Source organism: Sapajus apella, unplaced genomic scaffold (assembly GCF_009761245.1).
Source record: "Sapajus apella isolate SASKATOON/1434 unplaced genomic scaffold, GSC_monkey_1.0 scaffold58, whole genome shotgun sequence".
Lineage (NCBI taxonomy): Eukaryota > Metazoa > Chordata > Mammalia > Primates > Cebidae > Sapajus > Sapajus apella.
The window spans coordinates 4,376,831-4,401,184 of NW_022436998.1; the positions used below are offsets into that span (position 1 = coordinate 4,376,831).

At 38.7% G+C, this 24,354-nt stretch overlaps 1 protein-coding gene across 5 annotated transcripts in view; it reads right to left on the reverse strand.

The window, feature by feature from the left end:
• The window catches only part of PCGF5 (polycomb group ring finger 5), a 117,716-nt gene that overhangs the window by 48,165 nt on the left and 45,197 nt on the right, over positions 1–24,354 (reverse strand). For 2 of the 5 annotated variants that reach the window (XM_032245561.1, XM_032245557.1), the window contains exon 2: positions 11,058–11,352. In XM_032245561.1, the coding sequence (XP_032101452.1) occupies positions 11,058–11,169 (112 nt within the window). In that variant the 5' untranslated portion in view covers positions 11,170–11,352. Of the gene's footprint in view, positions 1–11,057; positions 11,353–13,174; positions 13,311–13,682; positions 18,809–24,354 lie in introns of those variants that run through there. The other 3 variants (XM_032245560.1, XM_032245559.1, XM_032245558.1) reach the window with 3 other exon arrangements.

Genomic DNA, 24,354 nt, shown 5'->3' on the forward strand with positions numbered 1-24,354 from the left:
GGGTGACGTGTGTGTCCAAGATTGACCAATGCTTTTCTATTATGCATTCTTTCCTCGGCTTTATGTTTAATTTTAACACAAATTAAATTCCAGTATAGTCTTCAGTCTAGAAGTTATCTTGTTCTTCCTCTAGCCAATTACTTTGCATATAACTCCTCTGGGCTATCCTATTTCCTATTTTCAATTTCTTGAGGCTGTCTACATAAAAGGTACAAGGTCATTTGTCGTTGCTATCTTAAATGTATGTGTGGTCCACCTAGGTCTCTTCTGTATCACAGAGAGAGAGCTTCCCAGCTTTGATGTCAAAATACACAAATTTCTGCTCTTGAGTGCTAATTCTGGTATAATTGATGATAAAACAATAATAACCTTTTCTCTCATGTTTTTAAGTGTCTTCATTCATTAGTAATGCTCTGTTTATTAAAACTGACCAAGGGTGACTTCCTTTGTGAAAATCTTTTGGATGTGTTGGTTTTATCTGTCAATTTAAATGCATATTTTTTTCTTCCTTCCTTAAGCAATTTATAATCTTCATACAATATTTCTTGATAATGCTCATTTTATATGTATTTTTGTCTTGAAAACTCTTATCTGTTAGCAGTTTTATAAGTAAACTCTGGTCATGTTCAAAGAGAAGAAGCATCAGTTTCCTGCTTTTGATACCTATTTTTACACGTAAAACACTAATTTAAAAAAATTCCAGAATAGCTTTGATTTGCTTCCATGCAACAGTATCTTCTTATTTGTATAATGAACTAATTTTTCTCTTACGTTATATACGAGACACATATATCTATCTATCTCATATAATGTGTCATATATTGGTATATTTCTTTCAAAGGCCTACATGAGTTCCAATTTCACAGAGAACCCTAAGGACAGAACTATCTTCTACTGAGTAGAACAGTTTATTCCTTTTTTTTTTTTGCTAAGACAATGGAACAAGCAGCAAAGCACGCCTTGCTTGAACAGCGTTAGGACAGAGTCTGGGGATTTAAGCATGGTCTAGTTAGACTGAGCAAACCAGAAGACCTTGAACGGTCTAAGAAGGCGGGAAAGTTTACCTCTGTAGGCTGGCTTATAGAGTCGAGTGGGACCCCAAGATCATAGAGGCTGGTAGCTCAGTGAGTGCTGCGATGGCCCCATTCTTTCTTATGAATATAAATTCCATGATCAATCAAAATAATCAATTCCTCACACATAACCTTGATAGCATCACCCTTTTATACTTCAACTACCCTTCTCCTTTCTTCTTTGGTCATTCTTGCTCAACTAAGCTCTAATCCTGGCTAAATCTAACTCTCTATGTACTCTGCCTTTACACAATTACAGTGGAACTTTGTGGAAGAAAAACATGCAACCATACTGACTGGCCTCTCACCTTAAATTCATGACCATGAATCTCACGTGAATCCTTCATCTGCCAGGCTGTCATACTCAATGTCACAAGTCCATTACGCTCTTGCCTGTATTTCACACCTTCTCCTGTCTCTTCAAACCCCAACATATCCTCTGCCATCCTCACTCTCCACTGAGGAGCTCACTTTCTATTTTACAGAAAACAACAGGAAATAAAAGTAACTGGAACAAAGAGAACGTTTATCACCATACCTATTCACCTACTAGCATCTATTCTTTGTGTTCTTGCCTGTTTCCAGAACTTTCATGTAGGTATCTAAAGCCATCTTCTGCCCTATAAGCCAGATCCTGTTATCATGACCTAAGAACACTGATCCAGTAATTTTCCCCTTTCACTTACATCTTTTGCCATCTACTAAAGATTCTTAATGACATTTCAATATATTTCCCCAGCTCAAGAAGAACCTCAAAAACCACATCTGTTCCCTACTTCCCTTATCAGCTATTTCTTTGCTCTCCTTTGCAGTAAAACTCCTTGAGATACTGGAACTTACTTTCTTTAATTTCTCTCTCCCCATTCTTTTAAGATTAAACACATATATTAATAGTACAATATTCAAAACCAGAAAGTAAAAAATTTTCCATCTGCTGACATTATCCAAACTTTTGCTCCTACCACTCCATTGAAACTGCTCTTGAAAAGACCACCATGACCTATGTACTGCTAAATCTGTTTTCAACCCCATCTTACTCAACCCACTTAACACAGTTGATCTCACCTCAACACTGAGTGTTTACTTTGCCTTCCAGGACCCACTCTTCCCACTGTCCTCCTATCTCATTGATTCCTCCTTTTCTTCCTGATAGATAAATGCCACAGTGGTGCCCCAGGGCTCAGTCTTTGGTCCTCCCTTCAAACTTTCATTGTTTAAATAATGATCTATATACTGATCATTCCAGGAGTCATAGGTCAAGCTCCCAATGAACATCTCCATTTGAACACCTCATAGCTTACATTCCTTTTTCTTTTCATGACCCACATACAATTAATTAGCAAATATGAATCTACCTTCAAAATCTTATTCAGATTCAGATCACGTTTTACCACGACCTTGATGCAAGCCATTACCATCTCGTGCCTGGATTACTGCAGTGGCCTCCTAACAGGTCTGCCTTCAACGTCGTAGTCTGAGTGATTCTTTTAAACATAAGTCAGATCATTCTTCTACTCAAAACTGTCTAAAATGGACCTTCATTTCTCTCAGAGTAAAAGTAAAATCCTTAAGATAGCTCTACAAGAACTGTACCATGTGCCTGTGGCTTTGCCCACCTCCATCATGTCTCAACGTTCCTTCACTCACTGCTGTCCAGCCATATGGGACTTAGGTCATTTCTCAACACGTCAGTCACACTCCTGCTTTAGAGTCTTTAATCTTGCTATTCCCTCTACCTGAAACACGTCTCCCCGCAGATATCTGATTGGCTAACTCCTTTACCTGGTCTTTGTTCAAATGTCACTCTCTTTAATGAGGCCTACCCTGAACACAACTACTTAAAATTGTAACACCTCATTGGCCAATTTCCTTTACTAAGCTTGACTTTCCCCTTTTCTACAGTAGTCATCACCTAATATAATATACACCATGATTTGTTCATTGCCTACTAGGTTGCTTGAAGAGTCTCAAGTGTCTAGAATCGTATCTGGAAGACAAAGTGTTCAGTAGTGATTTATAATATAAATGAGAACACAATGGTTAGGAATACTTAAAGGGAGCCAAAATTGTAGACCCTACCCATGTTACTATTGCAGTCAAGTCAGAAAGAAGCTTACATTTTCAACCAAAGGAAGGGAGGAGATTCTGGGTTTACTAGTAATTTTTTTTTGACAATTAAAGTAAGTTAGGCCAGGCACTGGTAACTTGCGCCTGTAATCCCAGCACAATGGGAGGCTGAGGTGGGAGGACTGCTTGAGTCAAGGAGTTTAAGATCAGCCCAGGAAACATGGTGAGACCCTATCTCTAAAATAAATAAATAGGCTGGGCACAGTGGCTCATGCCTATGATCCCAGCACTTTGGGAGGTCAAGGAAGGTGATCACTTGAGCCCAGGAGTTCAAGATCAGCCTGGGCAACATGGCAAAACCCCGTCTCTAAAAAAAAAAAACTAGTTGGGCATAGTGGTGCATACTTGTGACCCAGCTACTCAGAAGGCTGAGACAGGAAGATGGCTTGAGCCTGTGGAAAGTGGGGAGGTTGCAGTGAGCCAAGGTCTTGCCACTGCACTCCAGTCTGGGTAACAGAGTGAGACCCTGTCTCTAAATAAATAATAAGTTAATTCAATATAAACTAAAATATAACACTGACATTTTCTATTAATTGAATGTCAGTGGTTCTGATTATATATTAATATATGTATATATGAATACATATATATTCTGAGAAAATATACCTTTGTTCATTGGTTTTAAAATTTTTGATATAATACTGGTAAAAACCAGTACGTATAAAACATCGGTACTTGTGAAGTCTTCAGAGTATCCATATGAAAATTATCTTTCTCTTTTTTACGAAGTTAGACTAATTGTTTATAATGCTTATATTGAACCCTTGTGCTAGACTCTTAAACATACCTGTATACTAACTGTGATTTCTAACCACGAATACTTTTGTATTTTTGGTTACATAATTTTTCTCAACCCAACACTGATATCAGTTCCAACTCATTCTGATCAAGATATATTCTCAGAAGTCAATATAGAAGATTTCACTTTTTTACTTGTTATCCCTTGGTTTTGTGCGTTAGTGTCCACTGTGACACTTGCTCAACTGTTTAAACACTCCTTCCTATCTAATGCAGTTTTAAAAGCTAAAAGAACTATACACATAATTCTTCTTTAACATTATTACTAATAGATGACACTGAGATTAAGACCTATAATTATTCTTTCTTATTTAAAAAAAGTCATCAAAAATGAACACTATAATCACTTTCATGAATGACTAGTTTTTGCCAAAATATGTTTGAAATTTGTAACATCAGTATACCAATGACCTCATTTTTAGTATATCTTAAAGCATCATATCTGCACCTACTGAGACTATAATTTCTATTTTGGTGTTTGATATTTATTCCAAAACATGTTTTTTATTCTTATTAAGAATACATTACTGCAAAGTTCAAAGCATACTTTTTTTCATTAAAATGGCTATTCATTCAGAAAAATAAATTCAGATCAGTATTGGGTACATAACAGTTACATAGTCATGAAAACATAGAAGAGGTTTATTTTATAATAATATAAACTATAATTTTAAATTAGTATGTTGCTTAAAGAAATTTTAGAAAATAAAGCTAAGCAGAAAGAAAAAATACAATTAGGAAAATGTAATAACATATGTTATATACATGTACCTGGGTCAGATATTCAGGATTCAGAATCCAGCTCTAGCCCTTACTGGCTGTGTTATTTAATATACCTCAGTCTTATCTCTGGAATAAGAATCTGAAATGTGATTCTCTAAACCTTTTCAAAGATTGCTCCTTTCTATTATTTTAGTCTCTGCTCAGATGGGAACTCCCAAGAAAGGCCTTTCTGTTTTTAACTCAGAGCATTTGTCATGTACAGCACCTCAAATTCCACTTTACTTGCTTATTGTCTGTCTCTCCTATTATAACGTTAAGTTCTAGAAGGGCACAGACCATGCATATTCTATTTATTGCTGTGTTGCAGTAGCTAGAATAATAATGACTGGCACATGTAAAATTTAATGAACATTTGTTGATGTTTAAATAATGCCACTTAACTAGAATGGTTCTTGGTTGAGTTAAATAAAACAATGAATGAAAATCTCATGATACCCCATATAACAAACATTCAATAAACAACAGCTAATGTTTCATTCCTGTATTAGCATTTATTTGAACAACTCTATGATTAAAGTACAAACTGCCTACTTTAAGGGATGCTAGCATTACAAATGTCTGGTCCAGAGCAGGGCTTCTTAAACATTAGTGTACCAGAGAATCACCTGCAGGGTTTGTTATTACAGATTTCTGGCCTTTTCTCCAGAGATTCTGATTCAGTAAGTCTATAGTGAAGCCCCCAAAATTTGCATTTCTATCTAATAAGTTCCCAGGTGATGATGCTGATGGTAGATGCAGCTAATTCAGAGACTGCACTTTGAGTAGAATGTGTATGTAGTGTAAGATTTTTAAAAACTGAATATCAAAGCATCATGAGTTCTCTGTACCTTAAGTACGTGTGTATATTTGTTCTAAAACAATAAATGGTTGGTAAGCTTTGCCATCTTATGATTAAGTTATTCCTTCTTACATATTACCACATAAAATCGCAGAGTCTCTTATCACATCAACTATATTATCAATTAATCCTTCTTTGCAGAAGTTAAAAACTAAGGATAATGACGTGTTTTTGCAGGTTAGGTTAGGGATTACTGCCATAATCTCTGAAGAACAGAAAGAGAAAAGAAAGCTTTCCTTTTTTGTACCACAGAACTCTATGTCTACAAACATCTTTTTTTTTCTTTTTCTGAGGAAACAATCACTAAATTCTCACAGGGGCCTCTGATTACAAAAGGGTTAAGAACGAATACACTGTATTGGTCACATTTGAGCTGCTGGAACAAAGCTCCTTTGTCCTTAGTTTAAGTAAAAAGTCTTTCATTTTAAATCAACAACCTATACCACACCCAGCAGATAAATTCTAAGCAACTTTAAAGTTTCTCTTTTCACCACTGTGACCTGGTGAAAGAGACAGAACATCCCTTAATCTAGGGCCATCAATTTCTAGCCCCTAGTTCAGAGTCTCTCCCTCTCCCTATCTAAGATCCCAAAGATGCCTATGTAGATTCTAGGAGAGAGTTTTACTAAATTTGTAATTCCTAACCAACGCTGGCTATATGCCTTTCAAGTTACTATCACTGCATTTGAATCTTTGAAAGGAAAAATACACAATAAAATAACTTACTAGCCATGCATTTATTCATTTAAGCTTTTATTGAGACGCTTAACCCAAATCTGCAACTAAGGTGTGTGGTAGGGCACACCTTACAGGGGATGAGTTTTAAAGGATGGGTAACTGCTATCTGGGTAGAGGTGGCATTCATTCCAAGGAGAGCAAACAGGTGAACCAAGTATTTGCATGTGTGAGTGTCAGGTGGTAGGGGAGGAAATGGTAGGCAGAAACCAGTCAGCACCAAGTAGCTTTAATTTATGCTGAGGGCAACAGGATAACTTTAGGAAATTGTAAGGTAGGTTAAGAGTGATAATGATGAAGACAGTAAGCTGTTTTTAATTATTACCACTTGGACACAATTAAGAATGCGCTGCAGTGGCTTTGATGAAATGTAGTATGAACCTGAATAAAAACAGTAACAGAGGGATGAAATTGAAGGGAGAGATTTGAGAAATATTAAAGAGAGAGATCAGCAGGACTTTGCCCAGTTTTGTTAGTAAGGGTAAAGACAGTCAAGCATGCAGCATATTTCTTGCTTGGATAACTCAGTGCTGGCATCCCATTTGATCATTCATAAATACGCTGCATTTCAGGTGGCTTCAGGACATCCAAGTGGACATCCAGTATGATTCTGCAGCTGAGAAGAAAAGTGTAAGCCAAAAATAAATATCTGAGAGGCCTCAACATAGGTAGCTGAAGTCTCATAGTAGATGAGTTCACATAGGAAAAAAAAAAAAAAATCTAAATACATGTGTTAGAAATTTCTTCTTGGTGTATAAGTTTGCTCAATAGAGTATATATTTCATATTTATCTTATTTACCACTCTACCCCCAGTGGCTAGCAAAGTGCCTGATATGTACTTACTGTTTGAATAACTAAATAATTATTTGTGCAAATGTGTTTATTTCCTTTGGTTTGCTGGCTATTAAAATTATCTCACAGACGTGTAAGCCATGGCTAATGCGGATTTAGTTCATCTAGTTATTAAGTGATTATTTAAAGATAAAACTCCTTTGTGTTTGAAGATTTTAACTCATTTAAAAATTTTATCTATCAAATGTCCTTGGTCTACTGAAGGGAGGTGGTATTAGTAGCTGAAAAGAGTCTAGTTAAAAGATGTGGTTTTTATTATGCTTTTTTTTTTTTTTTGCATCTCCTGCCAGGACTCTGGCACTCTGCCCCACCACCTCTACCTCCTATTTCCTTTTGATGAGCTCACCTTTTGGGCCCTTGTTTCTACATTTAAAGGGCAGTCCAGCAGTGCTGGCATCAAAATTTCTGAGAGAATGGGGGAGAACCAACCTATCTGGTTTGAGGGTGAAGAAAGAGTTGAAATGCACTTGCATAGTCACCTGAAAGAAGACTGAAGTAATTTCATGTATCCATATCAAAACAGAGATAGCTATTAATGATCCCTGCCTCCTGCCCATATGTAGACCTCTGTACCACTACTCAAGGGCTACTATCTGAGATGACATATGATTTGTAGCTTTAGGAATTTCACAAAACACAAGTTTCTTCAGCATTTCATTCGCTCCAATATCCTGATACATATCTGCTATTATATCACCCTATGTCATTCCTCATTGCACTTAACAGCATTTTTTTTCATATATTTCTTAACTTGATTGCTCTTTCTTCACTTGACCAGACAGTCCAGAAGGGCAGGTTCGATGTCTGGTTTTGCACACAAATAATAAAGCCTCATTTATGTATTTCGCACTTGAATAGTAAGAACAAAATCTTTGTATTTTCTTATGCATCTCCATAAAAACTGGTGTTTACTTATTCTTTACTTAACTCAATCTTTATAGCAACATAAAATTGTAGACTTTGTACAAAGTAAATAAGATATCCTTTATATATGCCTAAGTCAAGATCTAAAATATTATGGGGTACTACAATGCCACTTAACATTTCTCACTTTCTGCCTTTCCCATTTGATTTTATACCCACCCCAAATCACAGAACAACTGTATCTATCCTACATTATATATGAGAAAACTTTCGTATTTATATTGAGGCCCATAGGAAAAAACTATCCCACTTGCAAAGCATTCCCTTATTTGTACAAATATATACCTGTATTTATTTGTATATAAATATTTCTAACAAGGGAATGCTTTGCAAGTGGGATAATTTTTACCTATAAGCTTCAATATAAATACAAACAAACAATATCGAAATCAAAGGAACTGAGAGTACATAAAGATTAGTGCTACCAGAATCCTCAGATCTCCTCAGATACACAGTGGGGTACCTGACTCCATCATTTACTCTACTTTCTGTGTTCTCTGTTGATGATGAAGTCCACATTTGGGACTTACCATTGTATTTAAATCACATTTCTAACATGTTCATTCTCTCTCAGTAAAGGGGCTTGATGGCCACCAAAGGATCTTTCAGGCCCGGATGACATGTGCAGTTAAACTGTCATTTAATTTACCCCTTTAGGCTTTAAATTGCTGTTGAGAACATTAAAAAAAAAAAAAAAAAAAAAAAAAAAACCCCAAAAAAACCCTTTGCTTATATTATATGCTAATTGTTTATACTTCTATAATTTTTTGTTTTCCTTTTTTAAAAAAAGTTACATTTAAATTGAGATTTCATTATGACCCAAAGAAAATTTTCTTCCAAAGGATATATATAAAATTTGTAGCATATAGATAGAAATTAGAGAGTCTGTGCTTTCTTCTCATCATCCAGAGTTGGCAGTTTTTGCTGGATGAATCAAAAAATTAAGAACGACGTACAAATGTTCAAAGAAGCAAAACAAAACACACTGTGGACTAGGTCCGGGTTCCATGCTAGCTGCAATGGGAAACAGGGAAGTAGAAGATAAAGTCCCCATGCTAGAGTAGCCAATTGGTTCTTCCTTCAAAGTATGTCCATAATACAACCACACTTCACCACCTCCATTTCATATCTTATAACCTTGGTTGAAGGCCCTATAATCTTTTAGCTTTCCTACAGTAATAGTCTTCTAACTGATTTGCTGTTCCTTGAACTGGCCAAGTGTATTTCCATCTCAAGGTCTCTGTACTTGATTTTCCCTTTACACAGACTGCTCTTCCCATATATCCACAGATTCCTTCAGTCCCTTCAGGTTTCTGTTCAAATGTCATCACATCAAAGAGGCTGACACACTATAAAGTAACCCCATGTCTCCTCTCTACAATCGTGCTTTGTTCCTTTTCATACCACTTATCACTAACATGGCATATTTTTTTTATTAGTTTTCCTATTAGAATTATACTTCTTAATATAATTAAGAGCAGAGATGTTTTTACCATTTTGTGCCCTACTGTATCCTGTGTGCCCCAGCACAGTGCCTGACACACAGAAAGTATTCAATAAATGTCTGTTCGATGATAAGTTAATCATTAACTATTCAAGTTAAATAACAATACAGGGCAAGAGCAAACTAATAATACAAGATAGTTCATAGTTAATTGCTAATTGAATAGCATGTGCCAGTAATATCTCAAAGAAGTATACATCAGCATCACTTGGGAAGCTTTTCTAAAATACACATGCCCAGACCTTATCACAAGACCCACTGTATCTCCCCAGGCAGGGTCCTGAGCATGTGTATGCTTAGATAGCTGCCCAAATGATTCTATTTTTTATTGTGGTAAAATAAATGTAACATAAAATTTGCCATTTCAATCACTGCCAGATTATTCTATATAGCATCCATTTAAAACTACTAGTATAACACTATGTCAGTTCAGCAGAGCAAGAATGGCCGAAAGCTTACCGGGAAAAAAAAAAAAAAAGGTATCATGGTTTTGGAGTTGAATATAGGTCCACCACTCAATAGCTATGAGACTAGACAAGTTACTTAACTGTTAGTTTCCACATTCATAAAACAAAGATAATCTCTATACTTTTTCTCTTCCGCTACATCCACTCCAAACTGCTCACAGGACACTGTAAAGCTAAGATGAAAACAAGTATGTATCTATTTTGGTGCACATACTAGGCATTAAACCAGAACTTACTGGAATTATTTTCACTGAAATAAAAAATGAAATCATGCTGGCAGAAACACAAAAAGTATGTGTAATCTTGGCATAAGTGGACAATAAAATATATCTCTTCCTCTTCCAATGGGACAGTTGAGAATAAAATTTTGCTAGGAGTTCCACAGGTATGATACTATTAGAACAGTGATTCTCAAACTTGAGCATGCTTCAAAGTCACCTAAAGGGCTTGTTAAAACACACATTGCTGGACCCACTCTCAGAGTCTCCAATTCATTCAGTCTAGAGTAGGACCTGATAATCTGCATTTCTAACAAGTTCCTAGAACTTGTGATGACACTGGTGCCACTAGTCTAGGAATCACACTTTGAGAACAAGGGAATTAGAGTCTGCATATCCTAAAAGAATCTCTGAGATTAATTCCCTGAGTATTTTTTTTAAAAAAACCTGAAATAGTTCACTTAAAAAAAAACATAACTGACAATATGCTTATGATTTTTAGAACATTTTACAATGTGATAAAAGTCAACTATGGAGATTCAAATAACACAAGCAGAATTTCATGCCACTGGCATCCCAATTACAAATATTCTGAAAACGAATTCAAAGTTAACATAATTCTTAGAATACTCATTTCTTAAAAGTTACAAAACAGATAAAAACAAAACACGGCAATTTTAACAGAACAAATGTACATATAACCTTTGACAGGTATAATAACCTAAAAGAATACTTACATGTATGGAGGCATTCCGTCACTGTGGTTGGCTTGATCAGATACCCTTTACAGATATAGCAGGTAATGTAAGGATTAAAATCTTTCACCAAGTGTTTCCTTTGGGTAGCCATTCGTGGCTAGCTAAGACTGGCTTTAGTAGTTCGGGCAAAGAGGGGTCCTAAGTAGATGAAAGTCTGATCCCAGGAGCTGGTGTGGCGTTCCCAGTAGGACGTCCTGAGGCATGAGAACTAGCATCCAGATTTATCATGAGATCGTTGACCATCACTCCTTTTGGTGGTTCCGCTTTCCCATGTCTGTTTCCAAAATCATTTTAAAAAGATGAGAGAAAGAGGCATCAAATTCCTCATAATGTATTTAATGTCATTCTATTAACAGCAAATGTTCCATGTTCCCAATTGCGTGAATAGGTGAATAGAATATATCCTTCGCCTTGTACCATTAACTTGCAAATCTCCTATAATTTAATTCGGAATGACAGATTCATCCAGTCCTGGAACTTCAACTATCACCTCTATACTAAAGACACCCAAAGCTAGTAACGCCAGTTTGACATCTTTACCTCTTCACTAATGCATTTTAACTATCTGCTTGACTGCTCTATTAGGAGTTCCTGCCAATACAAGTTAGAAGATTAAAAACAAGTCATTATCCTATCAAAATGTTCCCCATTTCCATTTTGAACCCTACACCAGTTACGAGTCAAATCAAGTTGATGTTCTCTGCCATTCCATGCTCGGCTGCTCTACTTGTCTATCACCTATACACCTGCAGTCCGTCGTATATTCTGCTTCCAGGCACATTTTATTCTGTGGCACTTGGGTCTTCTTATCAATGAATGTCTTCTCTTTACAAAAAGAAAAAATGTTTCTCATTCTGTCACGTAAGATCTTCTTCAGGTTAACCTTAATATACCCTTCAACAACTTTCTTCAACCTGAAGGGATCACTCCTCTCCCACCGTCCCCTCTGCAAGTTCTAAGCACTCTATCAACAAGCTCTTTCTCTCCTCTGTCTGCAGTCTACCTATCCCCCAAACCCATCTTCAATGCTATCCTCAGGGCAATCTTTCCCTATTTTTAATGCTTACTTCTTTCCTGTTACATTTTCCTTTTATGTTGATTTATAGTTACATTCATTCTTTATCTTCTTTATTAGACCAAAAACTCTCCAAAAGAAACTGGTCACATTTAGATTTATAACATGGGTAACGTTACTTTCCTGTCTCAGGTTTTTTAACTTTAAAATACGTATCCTTTCAGAAAACACAACATGAAAGGTGTTTATTTTCCTAAGTGCATTCTATAAACAGAAACTTTCTCCTATCTTAGCTGTTAACTCATTGGTAAGTATAAAGCAACCGGAAAGGTAAAAGGCATTCCATCAACACATACCCACTGCCAATGTGTAGGGAATAGGCTCTGCGTGTAATTATCCTATCCTCTTGGGAAATCGTATTCGTGGGTGTTAACAGAAAGCAGGCATAATTAACAGACAGAGGATCAGGGTTCTGGCCCTTAGTCCTGTATGACCTTCAGCAAAGAGTTTCTTATCTGTGCCCAGGTCTCAGCTTTCTCCTCCAAAAATTGGGATTAACTGCCTTGCCTTTCCCACAGGTTTGCCATGAACCTCCAAAGTTAAGAGAAAGTCCTTTGGAAGAGGAAATGCACGGTCCCGACCTGAGGTGGTGCTAAGATCCTAAGGCACAGAGCCCTGTGACCAAGACAGTTAAGGGAAGCAAGAACTTGCAATGACCGGGCGGGGGCGAGGGGGAACTTTTCTGCGTTCTCCGACAGGACCCAGCGGCACAGCCCAGTGCGGTCCCAGGACCGCCGCGCCTGCCCGGCAGGTGCGCGGGCCCAGGCCCTGCGGGCGCGCTACTCAGGCCAGGGAGAACGAGCCGCCTTTCCCGGTCGGAAAGCCTGCCCCTCTCCCCGCCGACCGAGGAACGGCTCCGAAGTCCCCGCCCCGGCCGGTCGCCCCCTGCACCCGAAGGGTCTTCCAGGCTCCAGGCGGGGCTGGCCGGGGCAGGTGTCTGGAAGTGTCGCTCCCGCCTGACGCGCAAACTTGGGCGGGAAGCCTGGCGTCCCGACCGCTCCCTCGCCCGCCTAGTACCTACCCAGCGGCCGCCACTGCCGCCGCTCCTCGCCCGCCAGCGCGCCGGCCTCAGAGTGAAGGAAAGTGAAAGAGAAACAGCACCCGCCACGGCCTGGCCGGTCCCCGCACCCCGTCCGCTCTCCCCCTGCAGGCGGGAGCGCGCCGGCTCCGTGGGGCCACTCGGCTCAGGCCCGATAGGGCGCGGCGGGCCTCCGGGCCCAGGTCCGGTGCCGCCTCCAAGAGCAACTCCACCCCCTTCCAACCGGCGGCATCGCCCGCCCCGTCGCCCGGCCACGCCCCCACCGCCCGGCCACGCCCACCACCACGCCCGGAGGTCGCGCCCGCTGCCTGCGCTCCTCGCAGGTGCAGCTGCCGCTCTGGCTCCTGTGCTACACGTAGCTCTGGCCAAATATTATCTCGGTTCTTCTTATCCTCACCACCCACCCCTTCGGTTGTTTTCATCATAACAATGACTGGCATATTTTTCCTGGCGGGTTTAAAAGCAACGGTCAGCGATGAGACTGACTCACCCTGAGAATTTGTCTCCTCAGCTGGGTCTTCCTCAAGTCTGTCCCGCCTGCGCGGAAGTGGGACAAAGCCATCCCTTGATTTGCACCTTATTTGAAAATCACTAACAAACTTGTTACTGTAGCCGTGGGTCCAGAGATCATGGTCGTTGACAACTATAAGCAAACGGGAACGTTGTGGAGAGTGAGGGTGGGGGGAGGGTGAGTGGCAAAGAAGCATTACTGTTTGCAAGGTTCAAAACAAACAAAAAACCCAATACTCTTTCTAGTGGACTTTGAGATCTACAAGAGATCATTCATTGCAAAATCCATTCAAAAACGTGCATTTTAAAAGCCAGAGCAGTGACGACTTAAAAAAATGACAATAATAGAGGGTAGGGGAGACTGTCAATGCAAAGCATTTGCTTTTTCTCCAACTGATAGGCATTAGCTTCTTACTAAAGTGATAGATGACTAAGTGGAAAACCAACAAACTTAACCACTGTTCCTGCAGCCATACAGGTGTTCAAAGATTCATTTCAAATTTAAAATGCATCAAGCAGTAGACCAAGGCAGCTTTAAAAACTACCCATTTTGTAGTCAAATTCTGACATAAGTTTAAAAATTGCCATTTCTAACATCACAGTAGGAGCAATACACTTTCTGAAACAGCTTTAAATGACCACATTCTTATAGTCCTTTAAAGAACCATTTTGCAAAATCATACATGCCAATGTCCAAGCTGGGATTAACTTCATCAGTGACAGCAATCACAATGAGTAAGAGAAAACAAGTGATGTCAAACGACTTCATGGCAGTAGGATTACTCTTTACCCTTCATATCTTTCATTTCAAAAACTAAACAGAACAATACGTGAAAAATCACACTATTTCTAGTGTGTTTAAAATATGCGATAGAAGATATTACTGTATACATACCACAACATATACAAATGACTTGGTATTTTCCTATTTTGTGTCCGAAACTATTTTAAATGTGTTTTAAAAGAGTAACAATGACGTCCAGGGGGCTTAAATGTGATTGGTGACCAATCATAAGTGGGATTAATCAGTATTTCTGAAGGAAACAAGCTTGAAGGCAGATTTGAGAAGGACATATGTTAGCAATGAAGGAAGGGGTCACAAACATGCTATAGAACAGTACCTGAGGATGAATGTGGAGGTGGGGTTGCCAGAATGGACTTGGAATGGGAGAGAACTACAACCTTTGTAAGGAAATCTATGCTTTTTGTCTGGAGAGGCAGCATAGTTTGCAATAAAATGTTCTGTGGTTTCTCCTCTGCCCTCTTCAGCAACCATCCCATCTCTCCCACCCCAATTTAAAAGAATGCACACATACACAAAATATAAACAAGTCAAAAAACTCAAACATTTGTCTGGTTAAAAAAAATAATAGTAATGATAAGGAATGCTGCAAAAGGGCAACTTTACCGTGTGATGTGTATGTAGATTGTTAAGTATTTAAACATGGGACTTTCAGCTGCCGTGCTGCGTCTCCTTCTCCCCTGGGCTCCTTACCAGTTGCTTATTCTAGTCTAGTCCCTTGGTACTGCCAGTGGGGGCAGAGGACAAACCATGGAAGCTACAACATGAGGGGGCAGCTCTGAGCAAATCTCTAGTACCAGTGGAACCCTCAAGTAAACAAAGGCCTGGAAGCAACTGGATATATAATACCAGGGAAATAAAGGCAGGATAAAAGAATCATAGCTGGGAGTCCCCTTAACAATAGTCTACTTCAGTTTTCTCATTTTACAGATGTAGAAATCAAGATCCTGAGATGTAGCAAATTCCTAATTACAGAGCTGATTTTGGTAGGGCCAAGACCAAAACAAAGGTGCCAGGTTCAGTTTTCTTTAATACCTCTTGAGAGTACTTCTCACGTCCAAGAATTTAAGGGAGGTCTGGTAAGAAACGGATTAACTTTTTTTAAAGAAGAAAGAAAGGGAAGAATAGATGAAGAAAGGGAAAAAATAACTGTCTAGATGGCACGTAGGAGTGAAATGGCCACTGGTGATTCCCTATCAAAGAAGCATAATCCCAAAGTGATAAACTGTGGCATTTGAGTATTAGCCCAGAATCTTCCAGAAAACCACAAATGGCTTTAATAACTCCTGGAAATACCTGGAGCTATCTGTATATCTAACAAATATTTTCATTACTTTATATTTGTCTAGATTTTTATTTCATCTATGGTTGGGCAATGGGTGAGTTCTATACTGAAAGTTCACATTCTTTTCCTGCCTAATAAATACATCATTAATTAACTGACTTTTAATGGCATAATGTGATTGGAAACTGGTTATATATATTTACATTTCCCTGAAATATTAAATATGATGAATTTGTAATTATTATAAATCATGTACCCAGGAATGCTGTTTAATATTTTAACAGAGGGCCTTTAACACAGAAACTATCTCTGTAATCTAAAAGCCTTCCTATAGAGATTATAGAAAATATTACAATTGAACATAAATGTCCTATAAGGCCCACATAAATTCATTTTATGACCATGAATATTATAGCTCTAAATTTATGGTTGCCTAAAATCAATGACAGAGGAATGGGAGGGGGAACAGAGAATTGAAGAGAACTTCCAATCACCCTTGACCATGTCTTTCTCTTACTGCACCCCTCTCCAACAATCCAATAATTTTCAAGGACTTTCCCTGCTACATGTCTCTTGAATCCCTTCACTTAGCCACCTTGTTCAGATCACTATCCTCTCTAGTCTCTATCACTCAATTAACTCTTAAATTGTCTTCCTACAGCTCCTTTCTGCCAAACCATCTTCCACAGCACAGCCAGAAGACTCTAAGTATATAAATTTGATCATGCTGTTCTCTGGCTTTAAAAATCCCCATTCCTAAAATAATACCCAAACACTTAACAAGGCCATTTCAGATCCCTGCCACTGTTATGGCCTCCCCACTCCTACTTGAACTCTGTGTTCAAGCCATAATGTACCCCTTTACTCTCTAATTAGCTAGAGAGGTCTTCTTCCAAATGAGCACCCTGTCTTTATCCCCTCACCCTTCCCCACCTCTGCTAAGTCTGGCCAACCCTTACATATCCTTTCAGGTATCAGCTGATTTCAAAGGTCACCTTCCTAGGCACTCGTTCAAAGCTGCAGAAGAGCCTCCTCTTTACACATAGACCATAGTCATACATAACAACTCATACTTATCCTCTCAAATCAAATATCACACTGTCTTAGATTATCTGATTTACTCATCTGGACCTCCCACTAGAGTGTAAGCTCAGTGGATCCACTGCTTGGCTATACAACCCTAGCAGAGTAGATGGCAAAAAGTAAGTGTTCAAATAAATACTTATTGAAAAACTGAATAATTGCACACATTCTAAGAACTGATCCTATGTATTCTTTCTTGGGTTTCTTCTTGAAGGGATCTTTACAAAGAAGATGTTAAGGCACAATCCCTGCCTCCTTGAATTATTAATTAAAATCACACCGGGGAGTAGAGACTTACCCACAAGAAACAATTATGGAGCAATATATCAAAATTTATTAATAAACTATTAAATGGAACATGATCAAGTGACAGAAACTCCAATTGAAAGAAGGAGCACTATGGGTAGACAAAAAATTAGCCCTATATGCCTACTCTGCCAGTTACAAAGACAAGAAGACACAATTTCCAAAACTATGGACATGAATGTTAATGGCATATGAATGGTAAATGAGAAGGACAGAAAAAAGTGTGTTAGCTGTCAACTCCAGCCTTACCACAGTCAGCGTCAGCAGCCTGGATTGTGGTCTGAGAAGAGGCCCTGAAGGGCTGGGTAGTGAGATTTCCCCATCCCATCTCTTTTCAAAGGCAGCAGAATCAGCAAAAGAGGGCATATTTGGAAATAAGAATACTGAAGCTATGGGAGCTAGATCAGACCTGACAGCCTCCCAAGGAGAAGGAGGTATGTTTTTATTTCCATGACATTAAACAAGGGAATTTAAGCTGCTGACGGGTATTCTCCCTGACTAGCTTTTTGGATGACTATTATACGCATATTAAGAAGAATCTGTGAACAGGGAGTTTCAAAGTGCTTTTCACACAAGTCACCAAGACCGAGGTCTGTTCACTAACTATATTACTGAATTATAAAAGAGGAGGCTTTGATATGAGATCATTTCAATATTGCCTTTTTAATTTATTAAATTAAGAAAACTGCAGAAAAATCCAAGGAAGAGAAGTAATTACATGTAATCATTTATGCTTTTAAAAAGCAAATTTTGTCAAGAACTGTTGTTCCTGATTTGAACAACTTACAACATTTCACTTCCCAAAAATGTTAGGAGGGTGATGCTTATTACAAGTACTGATGAGGAAGTTAATTAGAACTTCATGATTATGAATTCATAGATCACCATTTCCTTTACAATATTTCCATAACTATTGATTATTTAATCCTTTTTAACAGTGAAGTCTGAAATTTTAAGTTGAGCACTCATTTCTACTAGAAAAGGAAAGACTTACTGTAATTAGAACCTGAACTTACAAGCATAAATTGATTTTAAAATAACTGTATTCTGGCTTATATCCCCATTCAGAGATTCTCTGCTCCTTCCTTTCAATTTAGTTTAATCAACCTTTCTCTGGATCCATTTCCTTACTTCTCTTCCTCAGACCCAATGCAATCATTGTTAACTTTCTCCCTGTTCTGGTTATCACATTTTATCTGCAGTTCTTTAGCCTTTTGGCCATTCATCCGCTAGTCTTGCTCCTCTACCAGTGTGCTTGTCTGCAAATCAGTACTACTAAAAATATGCTATTCCAGTCAACTGGGTTCTTAATGCTGCATTTTGTTTTGCTTTGTTCTTATAATTACTCCTTTATATGCCTGGACACATTCTCTCCTATTTCTCATAGCCACGATTTTGAATTTGATCAGTTCCTTTAAATTCTCTAACCAGAAGGAGCTGGGCATAGTCCCTTTTTCTGGTAGCAACCTCCCTGGAGAGAATTTCCTCTCCCCTACAGCATGCAATTGTGCTGTTTCTCCGGTAGTCCCATGGCTGTCTTCTCTCTGTGCATCTATCTTCACATGATGTTCTCCTTGTTTGTCTCTCTCTCTTTTTCTTTAAATATGTATTTTTTAAGAAGAAGTCTCCTCTGTCTCCCAGGCTGGAATGCAGGGGCGCAATCACAACTCACTGCAGCCTTGACCTCCTAGGCTCAAGTGATCCTCCCACTTCAGCCTCCAGAGTAGCTGGGACCACAGGTGCATGCCACCATGCTGAGACAATTTTTGTATTTTTTTTTTTTTTTGTAGTGACAGGGTTTCACCATATTTCCCAGGCTGGTCTTGAACTTCTGGGCTCAAGCAATCCACTCACCTTGGCCTCCCAAAGTGCTGGGATTACAGGTGTGAGCCACCATGCCCAGCCTTCTCTTCTTCTTATAAGGACCTGAGTCTTATTCAGTTAAGAGCCCAAATTGATTATACCTTCAAAGAATATGATCTTTCCAAATAAGGTCATATTCACACGTAGCAGAGGCTAACGCTTCAACGGTTCTTTTTGAGACTCAATTCAATCCATAACAGCCATTTAGAATAAATCTGTTTAATGCTTAACATGTAGTACTTAATACTTAAGGTGGCACATAATGAAGTTAATGAAAAAGGTACAGATAAGTACTTATAATATCTGAGATAGAACTAATCTGTGCTACATATAGCCAAATAGGTTACTTATACATATATGCATATGTATATACAAATACGTACATATATATCCACATATATGTAGAGTATATTTTAAGGACTGCACAGACTAATACATGTGTTTCTTCAAACATTTGTCATACTTTTGATTGATTCATCTCTTACATTTTCTAAAACACAAATAGCATTAATGCTAATTAACAATTATTGATGCCAGTAAATGCATGGCATTATATTTGGAGTGCTATACAAGAAACTATTAGCATTTACAAGCTTTGACCCTTGAAAACACTTAAATTGCACATAAGAACAGTCTCTATACCAGATATGGAAACATCTATAATATTCAGAATTAAGATACAGATGAACAGCACTAGGGAGTAAAACTTATTGTGATTAAAATGTGAGTGGTTTGTAATATTATCCTTGGAAGATGCAATTTCTTCATATAACACATATGCTGTACAATTTTTCATAGCTTCTAATATGAAAATAAGTCTGAAGTGCAACTTATTCAGATTTTTCCAAAGACAGAAGACATCAAGCTTAATAAAAATCCAAACTTCCCACTAGTAAGTGAATTAAAATTACTTTGAGCTAAGAAAAAAATCTTAAGATTAAAGAAAAGCTTTAAGGAAGGGTATTAAAACAGAACTCTTGTTTTTATAGAGGGCTGCCTTCCATTTTCTTACCTACCCAAAGTGTGAACACAACTAATAGAATTAGCAGGCATGCATTATAGAAGTTAGGTGCTACAATTCTTCTATGGATATTCATAGTCATTTTCCACGTAGATTTATTCTGCTTCAATTCTCTATCTCATTCCAGTCAGTAAAATAGCCTCTGAGTATACAATATAAAATATTAATCAAGAACAAAAAGCAAACCAAACTTCCAAGTTACTTCTGGTGGAGTAATTCATTTCCTCTAACTGACCAGAATAAGAGTTCTCTGTGACTTTTAAGGAACACTCCAAATTACTCTGACCTAATTATTTCTCAATGGCTTTCAACCATGATCATCCACCAAATCTGTGAAATGTAGTGGGATGTAGTAAAAACACAATGGCCTCGTGCAATACGTCACTCCATGTATTTTCCTGTGCCTCTTTGAACAGAGTCTGGAAATTATGGTGACACCTCTAACATTCCGTCTTCAACTTTATGAAGGCAAAAGGCAATTTGACAAAGCTTTCTCAAGCTTCAATTAACCTATTCTATCAGCTTTATTTCTCTCCCTTGCCTAATAACTAAAAATGGAATGAGCTCCTCCAAGTACTTAGCACTTTGCTAAGCATTTTATATCATTATTGTTTTATTATTTTTAGCAACCCTATGAGACAAATAAAATCATTGTCCTCATCTTACAAATGAGGAAACCATGCCACAGAGAGTTTGTGTGACAACCAGTATCACACTGCTCCTGATGGATGAAGCAGGAGTGGAACCTGGTGGTGCAACTCCTGAACCATCCCAGTGCTGCTCAAGCACCTTCCAGACCACTTTGCTCTGCAGCACTGCAATACCTCTGGGGCCTGGTTCCAGATCTCTATAACCTTGTCTGCACTCTTTCCAAGATAAAACCTCTACTTCAATAACTAGACCAGGCTTCTCATTATCCCTCAGATACAGTGTGAATGTCATCCTCGAGCTTCTGCTTATACTGAGCCCAACTAACTGGAATGCTCTCCCTCCTCCTCTGCCTCTTCTTCACCATTCAGTTGCAATTCTCCATCCTCCTAAACTATTCATTCTTTCAGCCTTTCTACCTCATAGGAATTGCTCTTCCTATGAAAATAGAAGAACTGCTGGAGACCCATGGACCTATTCTACCTAAGTTGGTTTTGTGTCAGTACTGACATTTCACATTTATGCACATCAGGTCTGATAGTAAATGACCTGAAGAGAGGGACAAGTATGGCCCCTGCAAAGGCCTGGGAACCCGGCAGGAGCTCCACAAATGCTGGCTGAATTTACAATAGCCTCTATAGCAATACAGTAAGATTAATACAGCATACTGTCAAGGAGTAACACTCTAAGAAATTATTTCAAAACTTTCAGATATTAAAGGCATCACCTAACTTTCCAGAACATTCTTAACAACCAATTTCCTGGCCGGGCGCGGTGGCTCACGCCTGTAATCCCAGCACTTTGGGAGGCCGAGGCGGGTGGATCACGAGGTCAAAAGATCGAGACCATCCTGGTCAACACGGTGAAACCCCGTCTCTACTAAAAATACAAAAATTCAGCTGGGCATGGTGGCGTGTGCCTGTAATCCCAGCTACTCAGGAGGCTGAGGCAGGTGAATTGCCTGAACCCAGGAGGCGGAGGTTGTGGTGAGCCGAGATCGCGCCATTGCACTCCAGCCTAGGCAACAAGAGCGAAACTCCGTCTCAAAAAAAAAAAAAAAAAAAAAAAAAACCAACCAATTTCCTCAGCTAATCACATCAACTAAGTATGCATTTCTGCATCTGGATATAGCCAAGTCTCTATATGTATACATATATGCATAAAGAGCCAGGGACTGACATTCAAGCAATGTTCAAACACAGTATTGGAAATCTAATGAGGAATTTAAGCTTGTTGTAATCAAAATAATGCTTGCAAAAAGCTGATATGATGGGAAATGGAAGTAAAATGCATTCCATTACCATTCATTTTTGCTTTGGACCATTTATTTTAGCAAATATCTCCTGGTAAACACTGCTTTAGGCACTGTAAAGGATGCTACCATAGTCTTTTTGGGTTTTTGTATGAAGTAGCTGACGTGTCTGAGAATTTTTCATGTCAGAAAAAAATTAGATACTCTTCTACATTTAAATGAGAGAATAGGTGAAACTTGATCTCCTATTTACTACTGTCTCCAGAATACATACATATTTTTGAGATGTTACAGAGATTTGGGTTATAACTGGAAACATTTCTGATTTTCAGTGATTATTTTTAAACGTAGCTCACAGGAGAGAGAAAGGGAGAGACCAAACAGCAGAAAGCAGGTGTGGTCTAATTGGTACCAGGTGTCTAGCACAAGAGGCACTGAAACAGCCTTTCTGCTTTCCACCAGGTGTTGGCACCCAGCCATGACAAAGCCCCTGAATACTGTGCTAGTGGCCTCCACAGACCACAAGATCTGCTAGCCCTGTGCTTCTATAGCAACCACTGAACCTCTGTGGGCCAATGATATCTTACCAGGCTAAGCCTGGTACATACATCTGACATTAGAGACCTTCAGGTGGCATCCTCTAACAAAGATGACTTAAAAGGTACCTACTTGTGTATCTTACTAGGTTTGCAGGTTAGCCTTTACAGCTAGTGCTCGACTTACGACCACGATTGGGACCGGCAGACCAGTCATAACACGATTAGGTCGTAAGTTGAGTAGGCTATATGTACAGTTGAAATGGTGCACGCGGAGATGGTAGTATGGTAGTGCTGCCAGAAGCTGGTCCGCACTGTCATACGCCCAGCTGGGCAACGTTTGCGCTGCCAGACGCGGAGCAGTCGTGGCTAGCGATTGTGGTCGTAAAGTCAAATGGTCGTAAGTTGCATAGGTCGTAAGTTGATCAATACCTGTAGAAGTAATGTTTTCACAGTGTGGCTACATTAAACACCCTTCTGTAACATATACATAATTGAGAGATGGAGAATAAAATTCATACTAACTCCACATTATTCAATGAACACAAGTGTGTGCTGTGACCAGAAGAAGCAGCACAAGAGTTGTAGCACTTTCTGGCTGATAAAGGATCTCAAGCAGCAGGTGAACTGTTTGCAATAAAGGGAAAGGCATCCAACATCTCTCAGCAGACAGGTGGGGGCCCAGCCCCAGGAAGAAGGAAGTTTTAAGGGAGAGCAGTGGTGCATATGAAGTTGTGAATCATTTATATGTCAGAAATTGCCCAAGCTTTACAGACATCTAATGCTATGATCTGCTAGCTATCTAAATGCCATAAGTGACAAAGACATAAATGGTAGAGATTAAAAGGAATAAACAACAAACAAAAACACCCATTTGGAAATCTCAATTGTTAATTGAGTTGACATGTGCATATTGGTTCCACATTCATTCATTCCCCAATGCTCACTGACAGCTAGTAAACTAAGAGACTCTACTCCTATCAGCCGATATCCTCTGATTTCTTTTTCTTTTTAATCTTTTTTTTTTTTTTTTTGTAAAGACGAAGCCTCACTATGCTATCCAGGCTGGTCTCAAATGATCCTCCTGTCTTAGCACCCCCCAAAAATACTGGGATTACAGGTGTAATCTACAGGTGTGTGCTGCTGTGCCCAGCCCTGTCTGACTTCTGACAGACATCCAAAGAGGAAGTCCTCACTTGTAAAGTTCTCTTCTTCTATAAGGAAGATCCTATCAATTAACATAACTAATAGACTAAGGGAAAATATTAGTCAGATGACAGATGAGTAAATGAAATTAGGTCAGAAAAAAAGGATTAATGATAAAATGTAAATAAAGTTACTAAGCAACACAAAATACTATGTATATTTGGAATTTTGAACGAATGAATTGAATGTAATGGTCACAAACTACAAATGGCCAGAGTGCCAACAACAATCTGTCTAGAAATGATTTCAAAAGGGAAAAAAAAATAAACTGCACTCCATTACCATTCCTTTGACCAAAAGCTACTGAAACTTGCCAACGGCAAAAAGCTATACTCCTACAGAGCAAGTAAAATGAGCATTTACTTTTTGATTAGGAGAGCTCAAACTGCCTAACTTCCCTTGGTATCAATAAAGTTTAGATTGACTAACAGAGAAAACCAGTAGAGACACAGCTAACACTGAAGGTGTCACTATTTCCTGTGGTCCCAGAAACTAGAAACTGAAGCCAGCTCCCTGAAAGGTCAGGATTTCAAGAGAAATGTGAAATAAGCATGAGTGTGAGGAATGCAACATTCCTTATCATGATTTCTGGGACTCACGTAGGTGGGGTGCACATCTTCTCTCCTCCATGCCTATCAGAGTTTATACTT